The sequence below is a fragment of the Alosa alosa genome, chromosome 7 (genome assembly GCF_017589495.1).
Source record: "Alosa alosa isolate M-15738 ecotype Scorff River chromosome 7, AALO_Geno_1.1, whole genome shotgun sequence".
In the NCBI taxonomy this organism is placed as follows: Eukaryota; Metazoa; Chordata; class Actinopteri; order Clupeiformes; family Clupeidae; genus Alosa; species Alosa alosa.
This window is the reverse complement of record NC_063195.1, coordinates 30390170-30407898: the sequence shown is the minus strand read 5'-3', so window position 1 is coordinate 30407898 and position 17729 is coordinate 30390170. Positions and strand designations below refer to the sequence as shown.

General features: G+C 45.7%; 1 protein-coding gene across 3 annotated transcripts in view; it reads left to right on the top strand.

The window, feature by feature from the left end:
- Positions 1 to 1604: 1604 nt before the first annotated feature.
- The window catches only part of prkcaa (protein kinase C, alpha, a), a 155819-nt gene continuing 139694 nt past the window's right edge, over positions 1605 to 17729 (top strand). For all 3 annotated transcript variants that reach the window (XM_048247365.1, XM_048247364.1, XM_048247366.1), the window contains exons 1-2: positions 1605 to 1972; positions 3365 to 3396. In XM_048247365.1, the coding sequence (XP_048103322.1) occupies positions 1803 to 1972; positions 3365 to 3396 (202 nt within the window). In that variant the 5' untranslated portion in view covers positions 1605 to 1802. The remainder of the gene's footprint in view (positions 1973 to 3364; positions 3397 to 17729) is intronic.

Genomic DNA, 17729 nt, shown 5'->3' with positions numbered 1-17729 from the left:
TCAGGCATCCTATTCGGCAGAAATGCACGTGTGCAAGGCTTCACGACACCAACCTTGCTCCAGCGGCGAGTTCACAACACATGATTGGCACGATGTCTTCACAACACACCATATGATTGGCTCAATGTATTCACATCACACCACATGATTGGCTCAATGTATTCACATGTCGACGTTTTGCCGAGGAAGGGGTGGGATATGTGTAGACAACTGCCATATTGGCATTACAAACTAACCCCATGCATTTCTATGGAGGATTTTTTGAGTGCTGTGTCTCCTCATTAGAAAGTCTCTGATAGAGGTCTCTCGATAGTGGAAAGCACATGCTGCCACTTGAGGGCCCCATCTGCTCTTCCTTTCCTGTGCGGAGCTGTGGTGTTATTGGTGCCGATTTTCAGGGATGGGCAGTATTTCTGATACATGTATTTAAAATACGAATACAAAATATTATTTTGTAATTTGTATTTGATTGAGATGATGGAATGTTGTCATATTTTGTATCAAAATACCTAAGTGTTACAAGTTTTAAAATGTAAAATACTTTCTGAGACATAGCATGATGACAACATACACTGTAAAAAATAAAAGTCAGGGCTGTCCAATTTATCAAACCATTACAGTTACAGTTACAAAACAGTCTAGTTTTGAATGAAATACAACCGTATTGTGTTCAAATAGTCAAAATAGGGTTTGTCACAGTTACTAAACCACAAAACATGAAAATAAGCAAACCCATGTTTTTCTTTCAAACACAATGTTATTACGTTGAACTGACCTACCCTACCGGTCGAAAGTTTGGGGTCATTTAGAAATTTCCATTCCAATCCATTATAGACAGAATACCAGCTGAGATCATTTGTATTGTTTGTTTTTTTTAATCACAGCAGCAGTTTTCAGATTACATTGTGTGCTTACATAATTGCGAAAGGGTTCTCGACTGTTGTAGAAAGAAATGGCTAAACTTTAATACAATATCTACATTGCCCTTTATCAACAACCATACATCCAATCTTCTAAAGCCACATTCTGTTTAATAATCTGAATTAAAAGGCTAACTGAGAAAACATACATTGGAGAACCCTTTTTCTACCAAGAATTTTTTTTACCAATTTCTAAGTGACACCAAACTTTTGACCGGAAGTGCATTTTGCCACAGCAATGCATTTATCCAACAGTGTCATATAAGATCATTGTGAAGCACCTACTGAACCAGTAAGGCAAATGAACACATGGGATGTCTTGGTGTCACCATTTAATTGCGTTCCCATGACCCTTCGCAAAAAGAACACTTAGATAATCACATAGCTAACATTGTTGGCAAGAGTTTTCATAACACATAACATAACAACATAAATCCAGCAGTTTTTTTTTCTCAATTAGAATAAATAACTTAGAATGTGGCAACAATTCACTTGGCATTTCCCTCCCAGCAATTTCAGACCCCCCCCCTGAGCACATACCAGAAGCCTAGATCTTCCATGTAGGAACTTCCCAGTATCAAGCACTAGGTGGTACCAATGAGCTGCAAAAATGTTCCTGGAACAGGGCATATCCCTCCCCTTAGGGAGTAAAGCCACTGACGTCACCTCAAGTGCAAGAAGGAAGGAAAGCGTACAGTGAAAGCTGTCATTAAGTAGTTGTAGCGACAGTACGGCAAACCCTCACTGAGTTCGGGCGCTACTGGTACACTCTAGCTGAGACTCCAACCGCCGGTTCAGCAATTACGCAAGAAGCAGAAATATACCTAAACAGATCAAAGCCCTCAAACTGGTCTGAGAGCAATACTAGAAATTCTTTATGATATGGCAGATGTGATGCAAGCCAACGAGTCCGCTCAAGAGGACGTGGTCAATCGATTCGCTCGCAAAGGTGCGCTGAAGCAGAAGAACGTCCATGAAGTGAAGAACCACAAATTTATCGCAAGATTTTTCAAACAACCGACTTTCTGCAGCCACTGCACTGACTTCATCTGGTAAGCGTATCGCCTTTCTACAAACAGCCTGTTGAATAGACCAAGCGCAACGTTACGTTCCTGAAATCTTCCACATTTGTTATCAAGTTTTGCTTTTAACCTCACGAGACACTATGGTCGTCCTTAGCGTTCCTAAAGTGCAGTGAACCGTACCTTAACATTTGCGCTATGGAATATTTTGTAGCATTACGGAAACTATGTATAACGCCAACCTTGCCTGTTTGGTAGCAAGAAACGAACACGTTGACACCCATTCCTTTGGAAAGAAATTATGTCAGAACTTTGACATTTAATGTAGTTATGATGTGCGTGTCTGATCGCATGTTCAACTTCAATTTTGTTTCATTAGGTTTCATCTAAGCTGGGCAATACCAGTACTCTTTTTTTGGCTTTCGAATACTTTTTTAAAAACGAATGAATTTACATGTAGCACACAGACCCACCCTTATTTGCTTCTTGCCATGGTCAAGGCAAGGGGGTGTGTATATTGGAACGGTAGTTTGTACTATGGACGGAGGTATTGAAATGTAATGTGGCTGGCGAGGCAAACAGGTCATGGTGTCAAAAACAAATATGTGGGCCTAGCTAACACGAGTGAATTCGACTGGGCCAAAGGACGACCAATGGATGACCACATCATTTTGGAGTTAGGCTACTACAGAATGACAGCTTCATATGCCTCTTTCATTCAAAACATGTGGCACATTCAGTTGTTTAGGACAACAATCAAAGACCGTAGTAGCCTACTGTCACCATGTAAAGGAGATCTAAGTATAACCTACACAAGTTTGCATATTGACACAGCCTAACTATAGCTTTGAAAGGGAATAAAACAGTCTGTTAATTTTGTATTCAATAATCGGGCCAAACCTGTTGAGTGAAAGAAATTGACTTGCGTAAATAGTCATGGAAATTTCATGAGAGCTTTTTGAAAAGTAATGGAAATTTTGTAATGTTGATGGTGAAAATAGAACCTGCTAAAAGTTTGTCTACACTCACTGCTTCAAATATTCTTGACCGCTGGTTCACAATAAAATAAAACTTTTCTCTGTACAATATTAAGTACTTCACATAACCTTTAATGAATGTTTTATTGTTTAATATATGTTTTAGGGTCTGAAATCACTTCAGAATAATGTAGACTGTAAATGCCAATATGACTCATAGTAGAATTCTGCATGAGTCTAGAAGAACGCTTTAACTGTTTCAGATTATTAGTGTCTGAGAGAAGCCACTGATAGCTAAAAGCCCATTAAGGGATTTAGGAAGTTGTGTTCTTCCTCTGTGGCAGTACATGCGCTTATTCATCTGACCTATGTATCACTCTTTTTCTCTCTCTCTCTCTCTCTCTCTCTCTCTCTCTTCCTCCCCCTGTTCTTTCTCTCTCCTCAGGGGATTTGGCAAGCAAGGATTTCAGTGCCAAGGTAAGAGATTGAATTGATTGATGCATGAGCCTCACCTCATTGCCTGGCTCATGTCTCCCAGGTAAAGATGGTTCAATAAAGCACAGTTCAGATCAGTTGGTCATGTCTCTGCCTAGCCTATACACCTGAAAAAACGTGAATGAAGAGGCTGTGATTGTGAATAAGACTGCAAGGGAGAAAAAGACCTTTGACGTGGAAGGCGTCTCCCTGTTGTACGTGCACAATACAGGCCATGTTAAACTATTCAGTATCTGTTTCAGTAATGCTTTCACGCATAACTTATGAGGCAGGATATGTAGTGATTGTAGTGGTTCATGGTTCATGTCAGGCTTCAAGAAACACTTCACAGAAATGTTTAGAGAATTATGCTTCTGAGAGATATTCTAGAATGCTCAAAAGTTCCTGAAAAGTCAGCACAGGTAGGTGAGATTGCTAAAAGAAGGCCTGGTTATCCCAAACTGTGACCTTTACACGTTTAATAAAACATTTGCTACATTAGTAGACCCCTGCGCCCTCTGAGGAAATGACTGATGCTGACACAGCAAAAGAAGGCCTTGTTGTCTTAAAATCTTAACCTCACATCTTCTTTACACTGGGTAGAGTTAAGGTGGAGCATCGCATCCTTTGCAAGTTATGAAGCCGCAAACTGCCTTGATTAGTCGAGCCAGACGGTGATTCACAGCTTGCTGAAGCTCTGTGTGCAGAAAATAAATCTTTAACACCCCCTGCGACGTCTCTCCTCAGAGGCTCGGCGTCCGTGAACAGCTCGCGCCGTGGGATGCGGCAGGTTTTGACACCTAGGACACTGGAAAATTAACATGTTTCTTTCAACAGGGCGTTAGTGGCTCTGAGCCAGGATGGTTGCGCGGATGACAGCGGGGGCCTTACTGTACTTCATTACAAGTTATAGCCAGTGCAGGACGCATTGTGTAACGCATCTTACATCAGCTGTTCAGTGTCAGTGATGGTTGTGTTTGTTTCTTGAAAGAGACTGTTCAGCATTGTTACGGGAGGATGGTTGTTTGGTGGTGAGGCTGATTGACAGATTGGTTTGTGTAGCCTCACTTGATTTTGTGTTTAGATGGCAATAGCTCTATGTCTTCTGGGCTCCTAAATTCTCGTCACCCGTGCTTGTTTATCCGCCTGCTGCCAAATTGAACTGAATGGGAGGTGTTCTTCTCGGGGAAGATTGGCTGGACTGACAGCAAATCAAATCAAATCCCGCACGCTCGTCCTGTGAGGGATGACTCACCCATCAGTTGGCTGGCTCGTCAAGCACAAGCCAACTGCCACTTCTCCATAGGATGCTGGGCTATACTCACAATCCAAGGGGCTACTGTGGCACATTACAAAACAAACAAAACACTGCATTTATCTGATCCCAAAAAAGTGCTGTGCGGCAACTTATACACTGAAACATATGGGAAAACTGTAGGATCTAGCCAGAAAATGTTTGTAAACGTTTTTAATAGACACTAACAGTGACACTGGGGAGAGACAACAGCGTTTACAGGTTGCTGTGTGTTGTCTCGTTCCATTCACAAAGGACCTCCAGCCCCGCTGACAGTCAGTCTGGGCCAAGGGAAGGAAAAGAATAATTACTGTAATTATCTGTGGCCATAGCGTGAGCTGATGTTCCTCCATCTCCAACTAAAAAATGCCTGCGGCGGGAGGCCAGACATACTGCTGCTGCTGCTGCTGATGGAGTTGTTGTTGTTGTTGTTGTTGTTGTGGTGGTGGTGGTGGTGGTGGTGGTGGTGGTGGTGGTGGTGGTGGTGGTGGTGGTGGTGGTGCTTGGAGAGCCACTACTAGCCTAGCTGTCCCAACGGGGTTTATTACTGTATTGTCTTCTGCATCGTTCAGCACATTTCTTTAATATGAAGAAATGCGCTAATGTAGATGTTACGATGGAGACACACATGAATGTATTCAGGAAGGAGTGCTAGAGCGATGGAAATGAGGGGAGGGGAAGTGAGGGTTGGAGAGAGATAAAAATATGCTGCTTCTTAACATTGGTGTCTACTGGCAGCCTGCCCAGTGAGCATGCGTTACTGAAATTACTTGTTGACTTAAAGACAAAAGTTGACTTGATACGCTAGATCTCTCGTGTGCACAGGTGTGCACTGGCATCCGTCTTCAGCATTGTCCTTATGTAATGAACCTTAGAACAGAGTTGCAGGTTTTTGTAGCATTCTTTAACTGCACTGCACTGACATTCCTTAGGCAGTGAGGTAATCCTCTTCTTCTCCAGTGAGGTAGTCCTCTTCTTCTCCAACAAATAAACAAAGAAGGCCACAAAGGCATTCGTATGGATTGAGAGCCTCAGGGTGTAAATGGTGGTGGATGTGTCAGTGTCATGTCTCTCAGGTCTTAGAGGTTTCAAAGTCTCTGCCATAAACACCTTCCCACACACATACAAACTTCAGCAAGTCTACCAGAGAATGATTGAGCCTGTGTAAAGGTTTACGGTCCTCTGTTTAAACAAGTAGTCATATGTCAGAGATAAGGGCAACGTTGTTGACAGTGTCTAGGCGTGGTGCAGTTTACCTACTTTTGAATATTTTATGGTGACTAAGCACTGAATGCACTTGACCAATGAAGCACTGACAATGACTTGAAGCAATGACCGGGAGTCCTCTTCAGGGCATTCCCACAATGGACTTTTGGATTAGAGCCCCTCGTCTGTGGTGGACGCGGCCTCATGTGTAGAGATACTGCTGGAGATTGAGACAAATTTTCTTGCGAGACCAGAGAGGTAGAATATCATACCTCTAACAGAGCAAACCTTACCTCTTTGCAAAACTGAACTGCACCCTTAAGCCACAACAAAATGAGATCGTCCATAAAACTGTTAAGTCCAAAATTCACCTCGGTGCATTTAGCATGGCTGTACTTTATACTGTAGTCTCGTAATTCGGTGTGTGGATGTGAGAACCAGTATAATAGTAGTTAACCAGTATACTTTATGCGTATCTATTAGTTATACACTCCCATTTAATCCAATTGTAGTTTTCCATCTTATCACTTTGTCCAAATAGATGTCACGGCCAGTAATACGGTATAATGGAAGTGATCTGAAGTGGCCGTAGTTCCTTGTGTTTACCACCATGAGCCGATTGCACTCTCTCTGCCCCCTCCGCCCTCTCTCTCTGGCTCTCTTACACTCTCTTCTCTTCTAAATCAGGCCCAGTGTCTGTTGAATAAATAATGCGTGCGATCTGCTCCCTAATTAAGATGGAGGCGCGACAAGGGGCCGTATCAGCTGTGCTGCTCCGAGCCAAAGGGCCTGCTTAAAAATACCTGCCTCTCACATCTATTATTGAGCAGGTGCCTTGGAACCGGTGGCGGAGACAACAGCCGAGCAAATTGAAAGACAGGAGCAGAGTTGGGAGGGAGAGAGAGAGAGAGAAGTGTTTAATTATGATCAGCTGTGCTGAGGTGTTGCTGCCAGGCGAAATTCATTTAGGTGTCTGACTCCTGGTGAAGAAGTCTTATTTCTCAGCAGGTCCAGGTCCAGGGATATTAGGCCACGTTATTGTCTGATTTGAGTGCTGGCTTTAATTGCCTGGGAGCACTCCAGAGCACTTGGTTTGTTTATCTTAATTGTTTTGTGATATTACTACATCGAAACACCTTGTGAGTGTGGCTTTCATCTTCGTATCTGTAAATGAACACCCAGCTTTGAGACTGAGTGGGCCAACATTGGTAGAGCCCCTCACCCCAACCTCAGGCACCGTGCATGTAGGTGCCGACACTTTCTGCCACTTGCCTACGCACTACACATTTTCAACTGATAAACATCGGATTTTATGGATTTGTGGCAACAAAAAAAGAGCTGAATCGTAATCTACGCATTGGCGGCAAAAGATTTGTGTTGAAAACAGTGGAATCTTATGGAATCGAACATCGAAAGCGGAGTTCCCCACACTCATGTGGGCACCTATGTCTGCCGTATGAGGAATCAGGGCTTGAAGGAAACTCCAGGCAGTGCGCACGCATATGGTTCTAGTCCAGTACGCACGCAGGTGTCTAGTGTCTGGCCACTCCACTCCGTCACTGCTCCTCAGAGCTGTGAAGTCAGTGGTGCTGGATGGCCACGCTGGACATGATGGTGAGCGTTCCCTGGTGCTCACCTCCAGCAGATCCTATCAGCTGGCCTGCTCGCTCGCACGCCTCCCATTGTTTTGGCTCCCACAGCCAGCCGTGCCACTCCGAGACTCTCATTTCACTGAACTGCCTCCAGACAACTTTATCTTCTCTACAAATAGCTGACAACATGAGAAATTAGTTTTTTTTCTCTCTCTCTCTCTCACACTCACACTGTTGTGCAGTGCACTAAATCTAGGCCCAAAATGTTATCTGTGTGCATTAGAGTCTACATAGTCATTCATCACCAAAACGGCTTTCCTACCACCATGACGGTCTAATAAACTACAGCAATACAAGCGAGTTGGAAGCCATTCAACAGCAGTCAGTGCCAGATACAGTGTTTAGAAAACTCTTAATCCATATAGATCCTCTGGGTGTGGCAAAAACAAGCACTGTTTGGCTGACTGTTTAGCTGGACTGTTGGTCTAGGTTAGGCTATTATTAGGCATGCAGTTTTTGATGGAGAGAAAAATAAATAGGGGAGGAGAGATGGACATAGAGATGAAGAGATTGAGAGAGGGAGAGAGATGAATGGAGACAAGAAGAGATTCAGAGAGGGAGAGAGATGGACGGAGACAAGAAGAGATTCAGAGAGGAACAGTGGGGCTACGCCGTGGCACGTGTCACTGGAGCGTTCCGTTTCTGTTGCGTCTGCTGCAACAATTAGCTTCCACTATGATCACTGGAACTAGCTACACCAGACGTGATAGCAGCGCATATATATATGTGCCAGTCTTCTAAAATTGTTTTTACGTGCCGCGAACGGAACGCTTCAGTTACGCACCCGGTGTAGCCTGCCTGTAAGATCGACAGGGGGACAGGCTTGAAGGCTCCTTTGACAAGTCATAACGCATCTCCTCAAAGGCCCGACGCAACTCTCCCTGCTGCCAGAAATAATGGGTTTTTCTGGTCTCTGAGACATATGAAGTTCCTTTTTTCATGATGGTTAATCATACATCTCATTTCTAGGCCTATTGAACAGGCAGGCGTAAGAAATCTAGAACACATGGAAAGCTAGGCTGTCATATAGTCATCAGATGAATTGATCATCATAGCATAGCGTGATTGCAGCCCACACAGACATGTAAATGCATGTGGTATGTCGTACCAAAATGGTTTAGCTAATGTCTGTGGTTCTTTTCTAGTTAGTCAGGGTTATGGAAGAATAGAGATACAAGTCAGTTTGAAGTGGGCAATGAGTGTGAGTGTGTTATGATTGTATCTCATTGGGTCTGTGTATGAGACAGCGACAAACGATGGCAGACAGACTCCAAACTGAACTCGCTCTGCGTAAACTGTGTTCAGCAGCCAAGTGTCAACAGGAAATGTTCATCTTCCTCCTGACCTTCCCTCCCAGTGCCGTCCTACCCCCTCTCTCTCACCCACTCACCCACCCACTCACTCACTGTCTCTCTCTCACTCACTGTCTCTCTCTCTCTCATCTCATCTCTCTCTCTCTCTCTCTCTCACTCTCCTCTCTCTCTCTCCATCTCTCTCTCTCCATCTCTCTCTCTCTCTCACTTTCTCTCACTTTCTGTCTCTCCCCCGTCTGTCTACATGATCAGTCACGGGCCACTGAGGTTTTCTTACATCACATGTGTCTGTGGTCGGCAACATTTACTCATGGCAAGTCTGTTCTTAGTCTCCTAATATACAGAGAGAGAGAGAGAGAAAGAAGGAGAGAAAGAAGGAGAGAGAGAGAGAGAGAGAGAGAAAGAAAGAGAGGAAGCAATGATGATTGTGTGAGAGACAGATAGAGGAGAGAGAGAGAGAGAGCGAGACCGATAGAGGCAGTCTTTGCCGTTTCTCTTGCAACAAGCCTTCATCTGACTAAATTGCAGGGGTTTGCCCAGCAATCACCTGTCCTGTCATAGCCCCTCGCTGGTCTGTCCAACCTCTCTGTCATCACGCGGTATCTCCGTTCCGTCTGACCGCCTCGGTTTCTGAGAAAGCTCTTGAAACGTACAGGTTTGACTGGACAGTGCTTGTGGAATTCCTACTCTGTTTATGTCTCATGAGCAGGCCCTGAGAAATGCTCTGTTTATGCTCGTGACCAGGCCCTGAGAAATGCTCATGTTCCCGTGGCCGTTTCTCTGGACTGCTGATGGCGACGGTGACATGGCCTTGCTGCCGGTCCGTGTCTGTTTTAGTAACGCGTGCCTCGGAGCAGGGGTCAGAGACTGACCGTGTGGACTCGCTCCATTATATAAGCTCTGGCCCTCCTCCAGGAGTCCGCTCAGCCCAAGAATTTAAAGCCTTCTTTAGGAATACATACACACACACACACACACACACACACACACACACATACACACACACATACCCACATGCTCACACACCCACAAGCTCACACACCCACACGCTCCCACACACACACACACACTCACACCCACACACACAGACGAGTGCTTGATCTCTGTGTTTTCTTATTCTGTCTCCTATGTGTCCTTGTGTCTTTTTGTAGAAACTCCCTCTAAAAGGAGCAATAGATCAGGACTGGCTTATCTGTTCAAGACTCCCAGTCTGGTGTTGTCTTACACCATAAAAACCACCCATACACATATACACATATACACACTATACACACACACACACACACACACACACACACACACACACACACACACACACATACAGATACTGTACACACACACGTACACACATACACAAATGCACAAATGCACACGTACACATGCACATACACACATATACACATACACACATACAGTTATACTCCCCTGACACCCCCATCTCCACTCTGGCCTGCAGTTGCCTTTGCGAGTCTCACAGCGTTCTCTAGCCCTGGGTTGGACTGCTGTTGTTTTTGTGTCCCTGGTCCCCTTTGTGCGCCTGTCAGATGGGAGTTCCTCACCGTGTAAGTGCTTTGTCATGCTCGCTTGCTCGCTCGCCATGAATGAAATGGAAGAGTCGGGACCACTTATGCAGGCTTGAGAGAACAAGCTCACGATTGCAGGTTTAGCTCTACTTGGATGTTCTATAATCTGTTTGTACCCTGAAACACTATTAATGTAGGCTGATTATTAGACTAAATACAGCTGAGACAGGCTTGGGAGGAGATGTGGTGGTGTTGAGTATACTTTTAAAAAGTGCACTTTGTTTGTTCCCCTGTGGATGAAGACATAATCTGTATTGTATTAAAGGGTAAGCCTGATAATAATCCAAACAAAGCAATGTTTATTCCTCTTTTTAGAGGCTCATAGCGGTGGTCATCTTCGAAAGTTCAGGTTTTCCCCCCATTCTGAAATGTGGATTACAGGGGACAGTCAGTGACCTCCCCTGGGGCTGGATTAGTAATCCCTTCGAGGTCAGGCTTGCTCTCTCACAGGCACTCGCTGGGGATGATGGGATTGGGATTGAGATTATATCAGTCCCTGCCTTTCTCCCTCTCCCTCTTCCTCTCTCTCTCTCTCTCTCTCTCTCTCTCTCTCTCTCTCTCACTCCTGCCCATATCCCTCTCTCTCTCTCTCTCTCTCTCTCTCTCTCTCTCTCTCTCTCACTCCTGCCCATATCCCTCTCCCTATTCTCTCTCTCTATCTCTCTCACTCCTGCCCATATCCCTCTCCCTATTCTCTCTCTCTCTCTCTCACTCCTGCCCATATCCCTCTCCCTATTCTCTCTCTCTCTCTCTCACTCCTGCCCATATCCCTCTCCCTATTATCTCTCTTTCTCACTCTGTCTCTCTCCCGTTCCCTCATTCCCTTTCCCACTGTCCAGCTCCGTCCCCCCCCTCTTCTTCCTCCCGGGTGGCTCTCTAGCAGGCCGCAGCAGAGCCAGAGTGGAGGCAGATTAGAGGTGTGATTTGAATAGGCCGGCCTGCGGAGCGAGCCTGTGATAACGCCGCTCTGTGCTAGCAAATCCCTCAGGGCCAGGCAACACAGTAGCACTCTCTCTTTTTCTCTCTCTCTCTGTCTCTCGTTTCCCTTTTCTCTCTCTTTCCCCCCAGTGAATTCAGGACCCCCGGCCCCGAATCACTCTGGACTCTAGCCCCCCTCCCTCCGCTGCTGTTCCCAGATCAGGGCCCGGATGTGGTCTGTTCCGCCAGACAGATGTGATGGCTGCGGAGGAGTCTGGGTCGCCTCGCGCACACCAGCACTAGCGCTAAACGTGCACACGGCCATTATGGAAATTACCCTGAGTCGAGTGCCAGGTGTTCTATTGGAGCCTGAGTGATGGTGGATGAAAACGGTACTCAGATGGGGAGAGAGGGATGGAGGGAGGGGGAGGGAGGGAGGGATTGGTGATGAAAGAGAGAATGATAGATGTGAAAGTGCTTTGTCAACTATCAAGAACACACACACACACACACTTCTGGTTAATGTCCTCAACAGTAAAGTACAGCATCCTGACTATTAGTGAACAGATGAGACAGGGAATCAGTGGAGTGTGAAACCAGGGTAGAACCTGCTAAAATGAAATAAATCACTTTGCCCTCCTGGCCTGGAGTGAACCATTACGAGGGGTGGACTTACCTCTTATGAGGAGTGGACTTACCTTATGAGGAGTGGGCTTAACCCTTATGAGGAGTGGACTTAACCCTTATGAGGAGTGGACTAGTGTGTGTGTGTGCGTGTGTGCGTGCATGCATGCATGCGCCCCACACAGTTTAATTGATTGTGAAATTTAAATGAGTGTCATTTTGTGCTTCTGTGTAATGATACCGGAGATGTTCCAGAGCAGAGCATTGCATACAAATCCCAGTGTTAATGTTCGTGTCCCTAACATCATCATGCATTCGCACTTCTTATGCAAATATTTACAGTAGCCTGAACAAGCAAATGTTGCAAATGCTGTCTCATGCTGAGTAGGGGTGGCACGGTTCACAAAATCTACGGTTCGGTTCGTATCACGGTTTAGGGTCACGGTTTTCGGATCGGTACGGTTCTTGTTATTATTTTTTCTTTTAATCTTTAACACTCCAGAAACATTTTTCAGCATATAGCTTAATCATCCACAATTAGGCTAGAGTATTTAAAGAATAGTTATCATGTAATAATGCACAAACTGAATTTGACTTCACATAAAGCACATTATTGTCTGAGGAAGCTACAGTTGAGATTTTGATACAGCAAGAGGGAAGACATTGATAATTTCAACAATCTTTTCATTTATTTGGCATAAAAGGCAGAATGTGTACTATTGCCATCTGCAGGAACGTATGCCCCTTTTTGGCACACAAAGAAAGAAAGTGTAACTCTTGCAGCTTAAATTAAATTCTTAAATTAAAGTGCAGTATTTGGAAACATAAAGTTCTTATCTAAAGTAAAAGTGCCACTGTAATATTTTAAATATTAAAAAACATGCTGGCTAGTGGCTATCAATAAATGCAGTCCATCGGTGGTGAGAGCTACGTGGGCCGTGTCAAGACAATTCTTTGACAAGTTTTTCTCGTGTCTCGTCGTATAGTTTTGGAACTACAGAGGTGCCGAAGTGTCGGCGGGAGGGAATGGGAATAACCTCAACTCCGAAATGTTCCCACACACCAGACCTATAAGAGGCTGGCGCATCCTGCAACTCCGGGCAGTCTTTGTCTCTCGCACTTGCCATTTCTAAAGACTCCAGTCGCGCGCAGCACTCAAAACTATACTCCTACTATCGCGCGAAAGGGAAACGTATTGTCACATGGGAATAAATTGCGCATGCCATAACTAGCCTGAACCGTAGGACCGTACGACGAACACACACTCCGAACCGCGACATGCCATCCGCACGGTTCGGAGCATTTTTCAAAAACCGTGCCATCCCTAATGCTGAGCCAATATGTCATTTTCATTAGTGCAGTTCAACAGTACTGTATGTTGAGATCCACAGTTAGAATGGTGAGAGTGTGTGTGTGTGTATGTCTGTCCGTGTGTGTGTGTGTGTGTGTGAGAGAGAGAGAGAGAGAGAGATCCACAAGTGAAATCATACAGGAGCTGCATTAAATCCTCTGGAATCAATAACAATACATTCACCTGTTGCTTATATAAGCTGGTTGAGTCATGACCATGTATATCCCCTGTAGTTTTTTGAAGATGTGTATGTTTCTGTCAGATCCGCAGCACAGATAACCTATATAATATCCTATATAACATCCGCTTACTGCACTTCTGCTGAGTTCCTCATGCTACGCACTCTAAGCAGTGTGTCAGTTTAAGAGTGCGCCATCACTGAAGGGCCGTCTGGCTCTGATCTGTCAGACTGGCTGCTCTCTTCAGCTGTTCCCACAGCAGTGTGCTTCCTTCTCCGGGCCCCCCTCTGACATGGAGCAGGCCTCCAGGGAATCCCCCATATGGAGGCCCGTCCGCCTGCCTGCCGGCCTGCCTGCCTGCCTGTTTGCGCAGACGCAGACACTGCACCATCTGACTGACCGACCGTCTGACTGACTGAGTGAGTGAGTGTCCAGGGCCCCAGCACATAAGGCTGAGAAACATGAGAGTCTGCTCCAGTTATGGCTGCCATGCAGGGCCTGGCCTGCACCGCTAGCCATTTACAGTTTAAGAGTCATTTGGCAGTTTGATCAACTTACTGGTGAGGTACAATGCCAGCAAATATGAGAAAATGACAGTAGTGCTCAATAGACAGGAGAGAGTTTAAGTTTGTTTTTACAGGTTAAATGCAGTGTACAGGTGGTCAGTCAGTTAACTTGAGGCCAGAAGTTGACTTCTAGATTGTCTCATTCCTTGTTTGAATTAGCATTTTTTCCTTTTACAAGCTTAGTGTAGTTCCTTGTTTGACAGCGCGCTTACACACAGGATATTGCTGTCATCAGGCCTGATATGAATATGGGTTAAATATACCACTCTTCTCCTGCTCTCGGCCTGCATGAAACCCAATATGGCTGAGTGTCCTTGCCATTATGGCTAGGAGACACAAACAGCACAGGGGAAGGATGGTGATGGACAGATGGAGTGTGACTGTGAAATGGAGAGCACAGGAGATGGAGGGAGGGAGGGAGGGAGAGAGAGAAAAAGAGGGGGATGAATGGAACGTGTTCCTGGAAGAATTGTGATCCTCTCTCATCCACATCAGAACCACTTTGACAGCATTTGCAGAGTTTTTGGTCCCATTTAGGGATTTAGCTTTTTGATTCTGGATGTTCTTGGACATTGTGTTTGCCCCCCCCCAGCCCTTCCGGTTCTGTCACCTCTCTGGTTCTGTCTGTATTTGTTTCCGTGCCATCCTGTCCGGCTGTTTGATGCTATTAATACTCCGGTGCCCTCGCCGCCGCTCGAGGTCTTGCTGAAACTGGACAGCCTCACGAGACGCGCAAGCAAATGCTCTTCCGGCGTCACTCGTTGTCTTTCTGACGCTCCTGTTATTGTCTGGGCCGATCATCTCTCCTGCCCTGCCTGGATAGTGTAGCAGGGACACACAAGGAACACAGACGTTGTGTCGTCTGGACTGTGTTTGCTATGGCTGACTTTAATTGAGGGTGGTGGGGGTGGTGGTGTGATGGTGGTGGTGGTGGTGGAGGGGGGGTTGTGTTTGCAGACTTTCAAGAACACATCCCCCCAAATTGATGCAAAGCAGGCCATTCATTGTCAGTGTCAAGGATTAATCACTCATCTCATATTACTTGATCTTGGTCTCCACTTGTGTCCTGGCGTGTAAGCATCCAGCAACAGAGGCCGTCCAACAAACACAAGCGGCGAGTTATTGTGTGTGTCTGCAGCCATCTTGGCTCTGGGTCAGATGATGTCAGTGGGCTTTTGCCGCTGCTGCTTGCACTGGGCATGCGAGAGGTTTGAGAGGAACCTCCGTGTCGCCTTTCATGTGGAGCGGATTTGGAAGATTGACCAGAGAATGTAAACGTGAGCGTATAGCACTGCACACATGGAAGCCACAAGAAAGGTCTCCTACATACTGTACCTACACTCACGCATCCACCCTTACTGATGGAGCCAGTGCTCCTCCGTCTCATCCAATCAAATCTGCTCCCACGTTCCAGATGCCGTGGAACGCTTCATCACAGATAATCATTTTTAATAATGCACACGCAACAATATAGCTGCTTATCCATCTGCACTCCCCTTGTATGCTGATTACCACCCTGCCTTGATTAATACTCACCATCTGTACCAGTTTCACACACACACACACACACACACACACACACACACACACACACACACGCACACACACACATGCATTTATAACATACACTACATAACCCACACTGAGACAACACTTTTATACCTCATGATCGGCCTTTGTTATTGCGCTTTGTGCCAACGTCTCTCGGTGTGGGAGTTCTGCACAGCTCAATTTGGGGGAAACTCCAAGAGAACTTGTTTAGTGTGCCAGCTCCGACTCACTGCCACTGAGCCTGCCTGCACCTTGCATTGTGCTTGCTGACCACAAGTGATGCAGTGTTAGCAAATGACTGGCTTTAAGTGTCACATTTCAAAGCGTGTTGTGTGCTTTGGAGCCGGCTGTTACCTTGTCAAGCGTGTGTAGCTTATCTTAAGTGAGATGTGACTGGTCACACCAGTTTTGGCACGTGGTGTTGTGTGTGTGTGTGTGTGTCTGTGTGTGTGTGTAAACAGTACACTCAGCAAGGCAGACATCATTGTGGCGTCAGTACAGGCTCAGTCGCTGGACCAGAGTCACTGTCTTTGGGCTTGTATAGCAGTGGCTAAATAACAGTTTAATACTAGATTGATTTCACCTGTCCTCCCCCTAAACACACACACACACACACACACACACACACATACGAGTGGCGCATGGCAGACACCCTGGCAGTATCCAATCTGTATGTTAGATTAAAGGAGCAAATCGCTATTGATGTGACCTTTTCCAGTCATTTGAAATCAGTGGAGAAGGATGGAGAAGGCAGGGTGGGCCCATGGATTGTTCCTCTAAGGGGGCTTATCTCCTTAATGTGTGAAAATCACTGCCAGGCGTTGGAGGACTCTTCTCTGAAATGTCACTCGTCATCAAGGGATCCATACTCTACCCGGGGTGGCTGCAAGTGGCCCACTCGGTTTCCCATCATCCCTCCCCTCGGAACTTAACTTTTATTCCATAACTTTATTATTATACTGTTAGTATGTGATCGCACAGTTGGAGTGGAGTCAGGAATTCATTTCACTGCTTGTTGTAAGTGTATGACTATGCATGTGACAAATAAAGGAACTTGAAACTTGAACTTGAACTTGAACTTGAACTTGAACTCTTGGCTTTTCGAGCGAGTCCCAACGAGGTTAGCACTGCATGAGCAAACGCTGATATCTCTCTCCTCCATGTTCCTCCTGCGTTCCTCCATCATTGCTGATGGCCAGCAAATCGAGCAGCCTGTCAGAGGATTTAAGAGAAGTGTGCTACGTGGGGATGTTCCAGGATGTTTCTGAATGTTCTAGCCCTGTTCTAGCAAACGGAAGGCTCCTGTTCCGCGAGGCCCCGTGAGTGGAACATGCCGTCGTAAAGCCGGTACTGATGGACAGAGGGAGAGAGAGAGAGGCTAGGACAGGAGGAGAGGAGAGGAGGAGAGGAGGTTTTTCCCTTCCTGGCCTCTGGGAAATGTCCAGACATACAGTATGGGTGTTGAGAGGGAATCGGGCAGTTGCGGTTTGGACCAGATGGAAAGGGACGTCACACGTAGCATCCCGCCGAGTAGCGATCTGTACGTCGTGTCTTATCTGCTCCACCCGCTGATCATGCAAATCCTGATTGGAGTTATTGAAAAGCCTGCTGGGGACTTTAACGGGCAGAAAATCTGCTAAAACTGGAGGCTTATTGGACCATTTGTGTCTCCAGCATGTAGCACTGTGTTGTAAGACACAGGGAGGGGCATGTCTGGATGTGTGGTTGCCTTCGGGAGTGGGTGGTGAGACTATTAGGAAACACTTACAGACAGCAGTTAGCATAGTGTGAGACCAAACGCTCACAGCACTGAGAGGACAGTGTGTGATCCTCCGCGAATGTCTGTCTGTAAACTCAACTTCAGTGTTGCTCATTTGGACTGTCACTTTTTAAAAGCATTCTTTAAAATGTATTCCGCTTAATCACTAATAAAACTCTTTTGATTTTAGTATGTGTAAGAATATAGAGTGGCTGTAGTGGCTAAAAGGGTTCCAGGTATTCATAATGAGGACGGGTAATTTCCTCATACATATATCTGGGAAAGTGATGTGCTCCATAATCAGATCCTCAGCTGTTGATAACAGATCTTTAGATGGAAT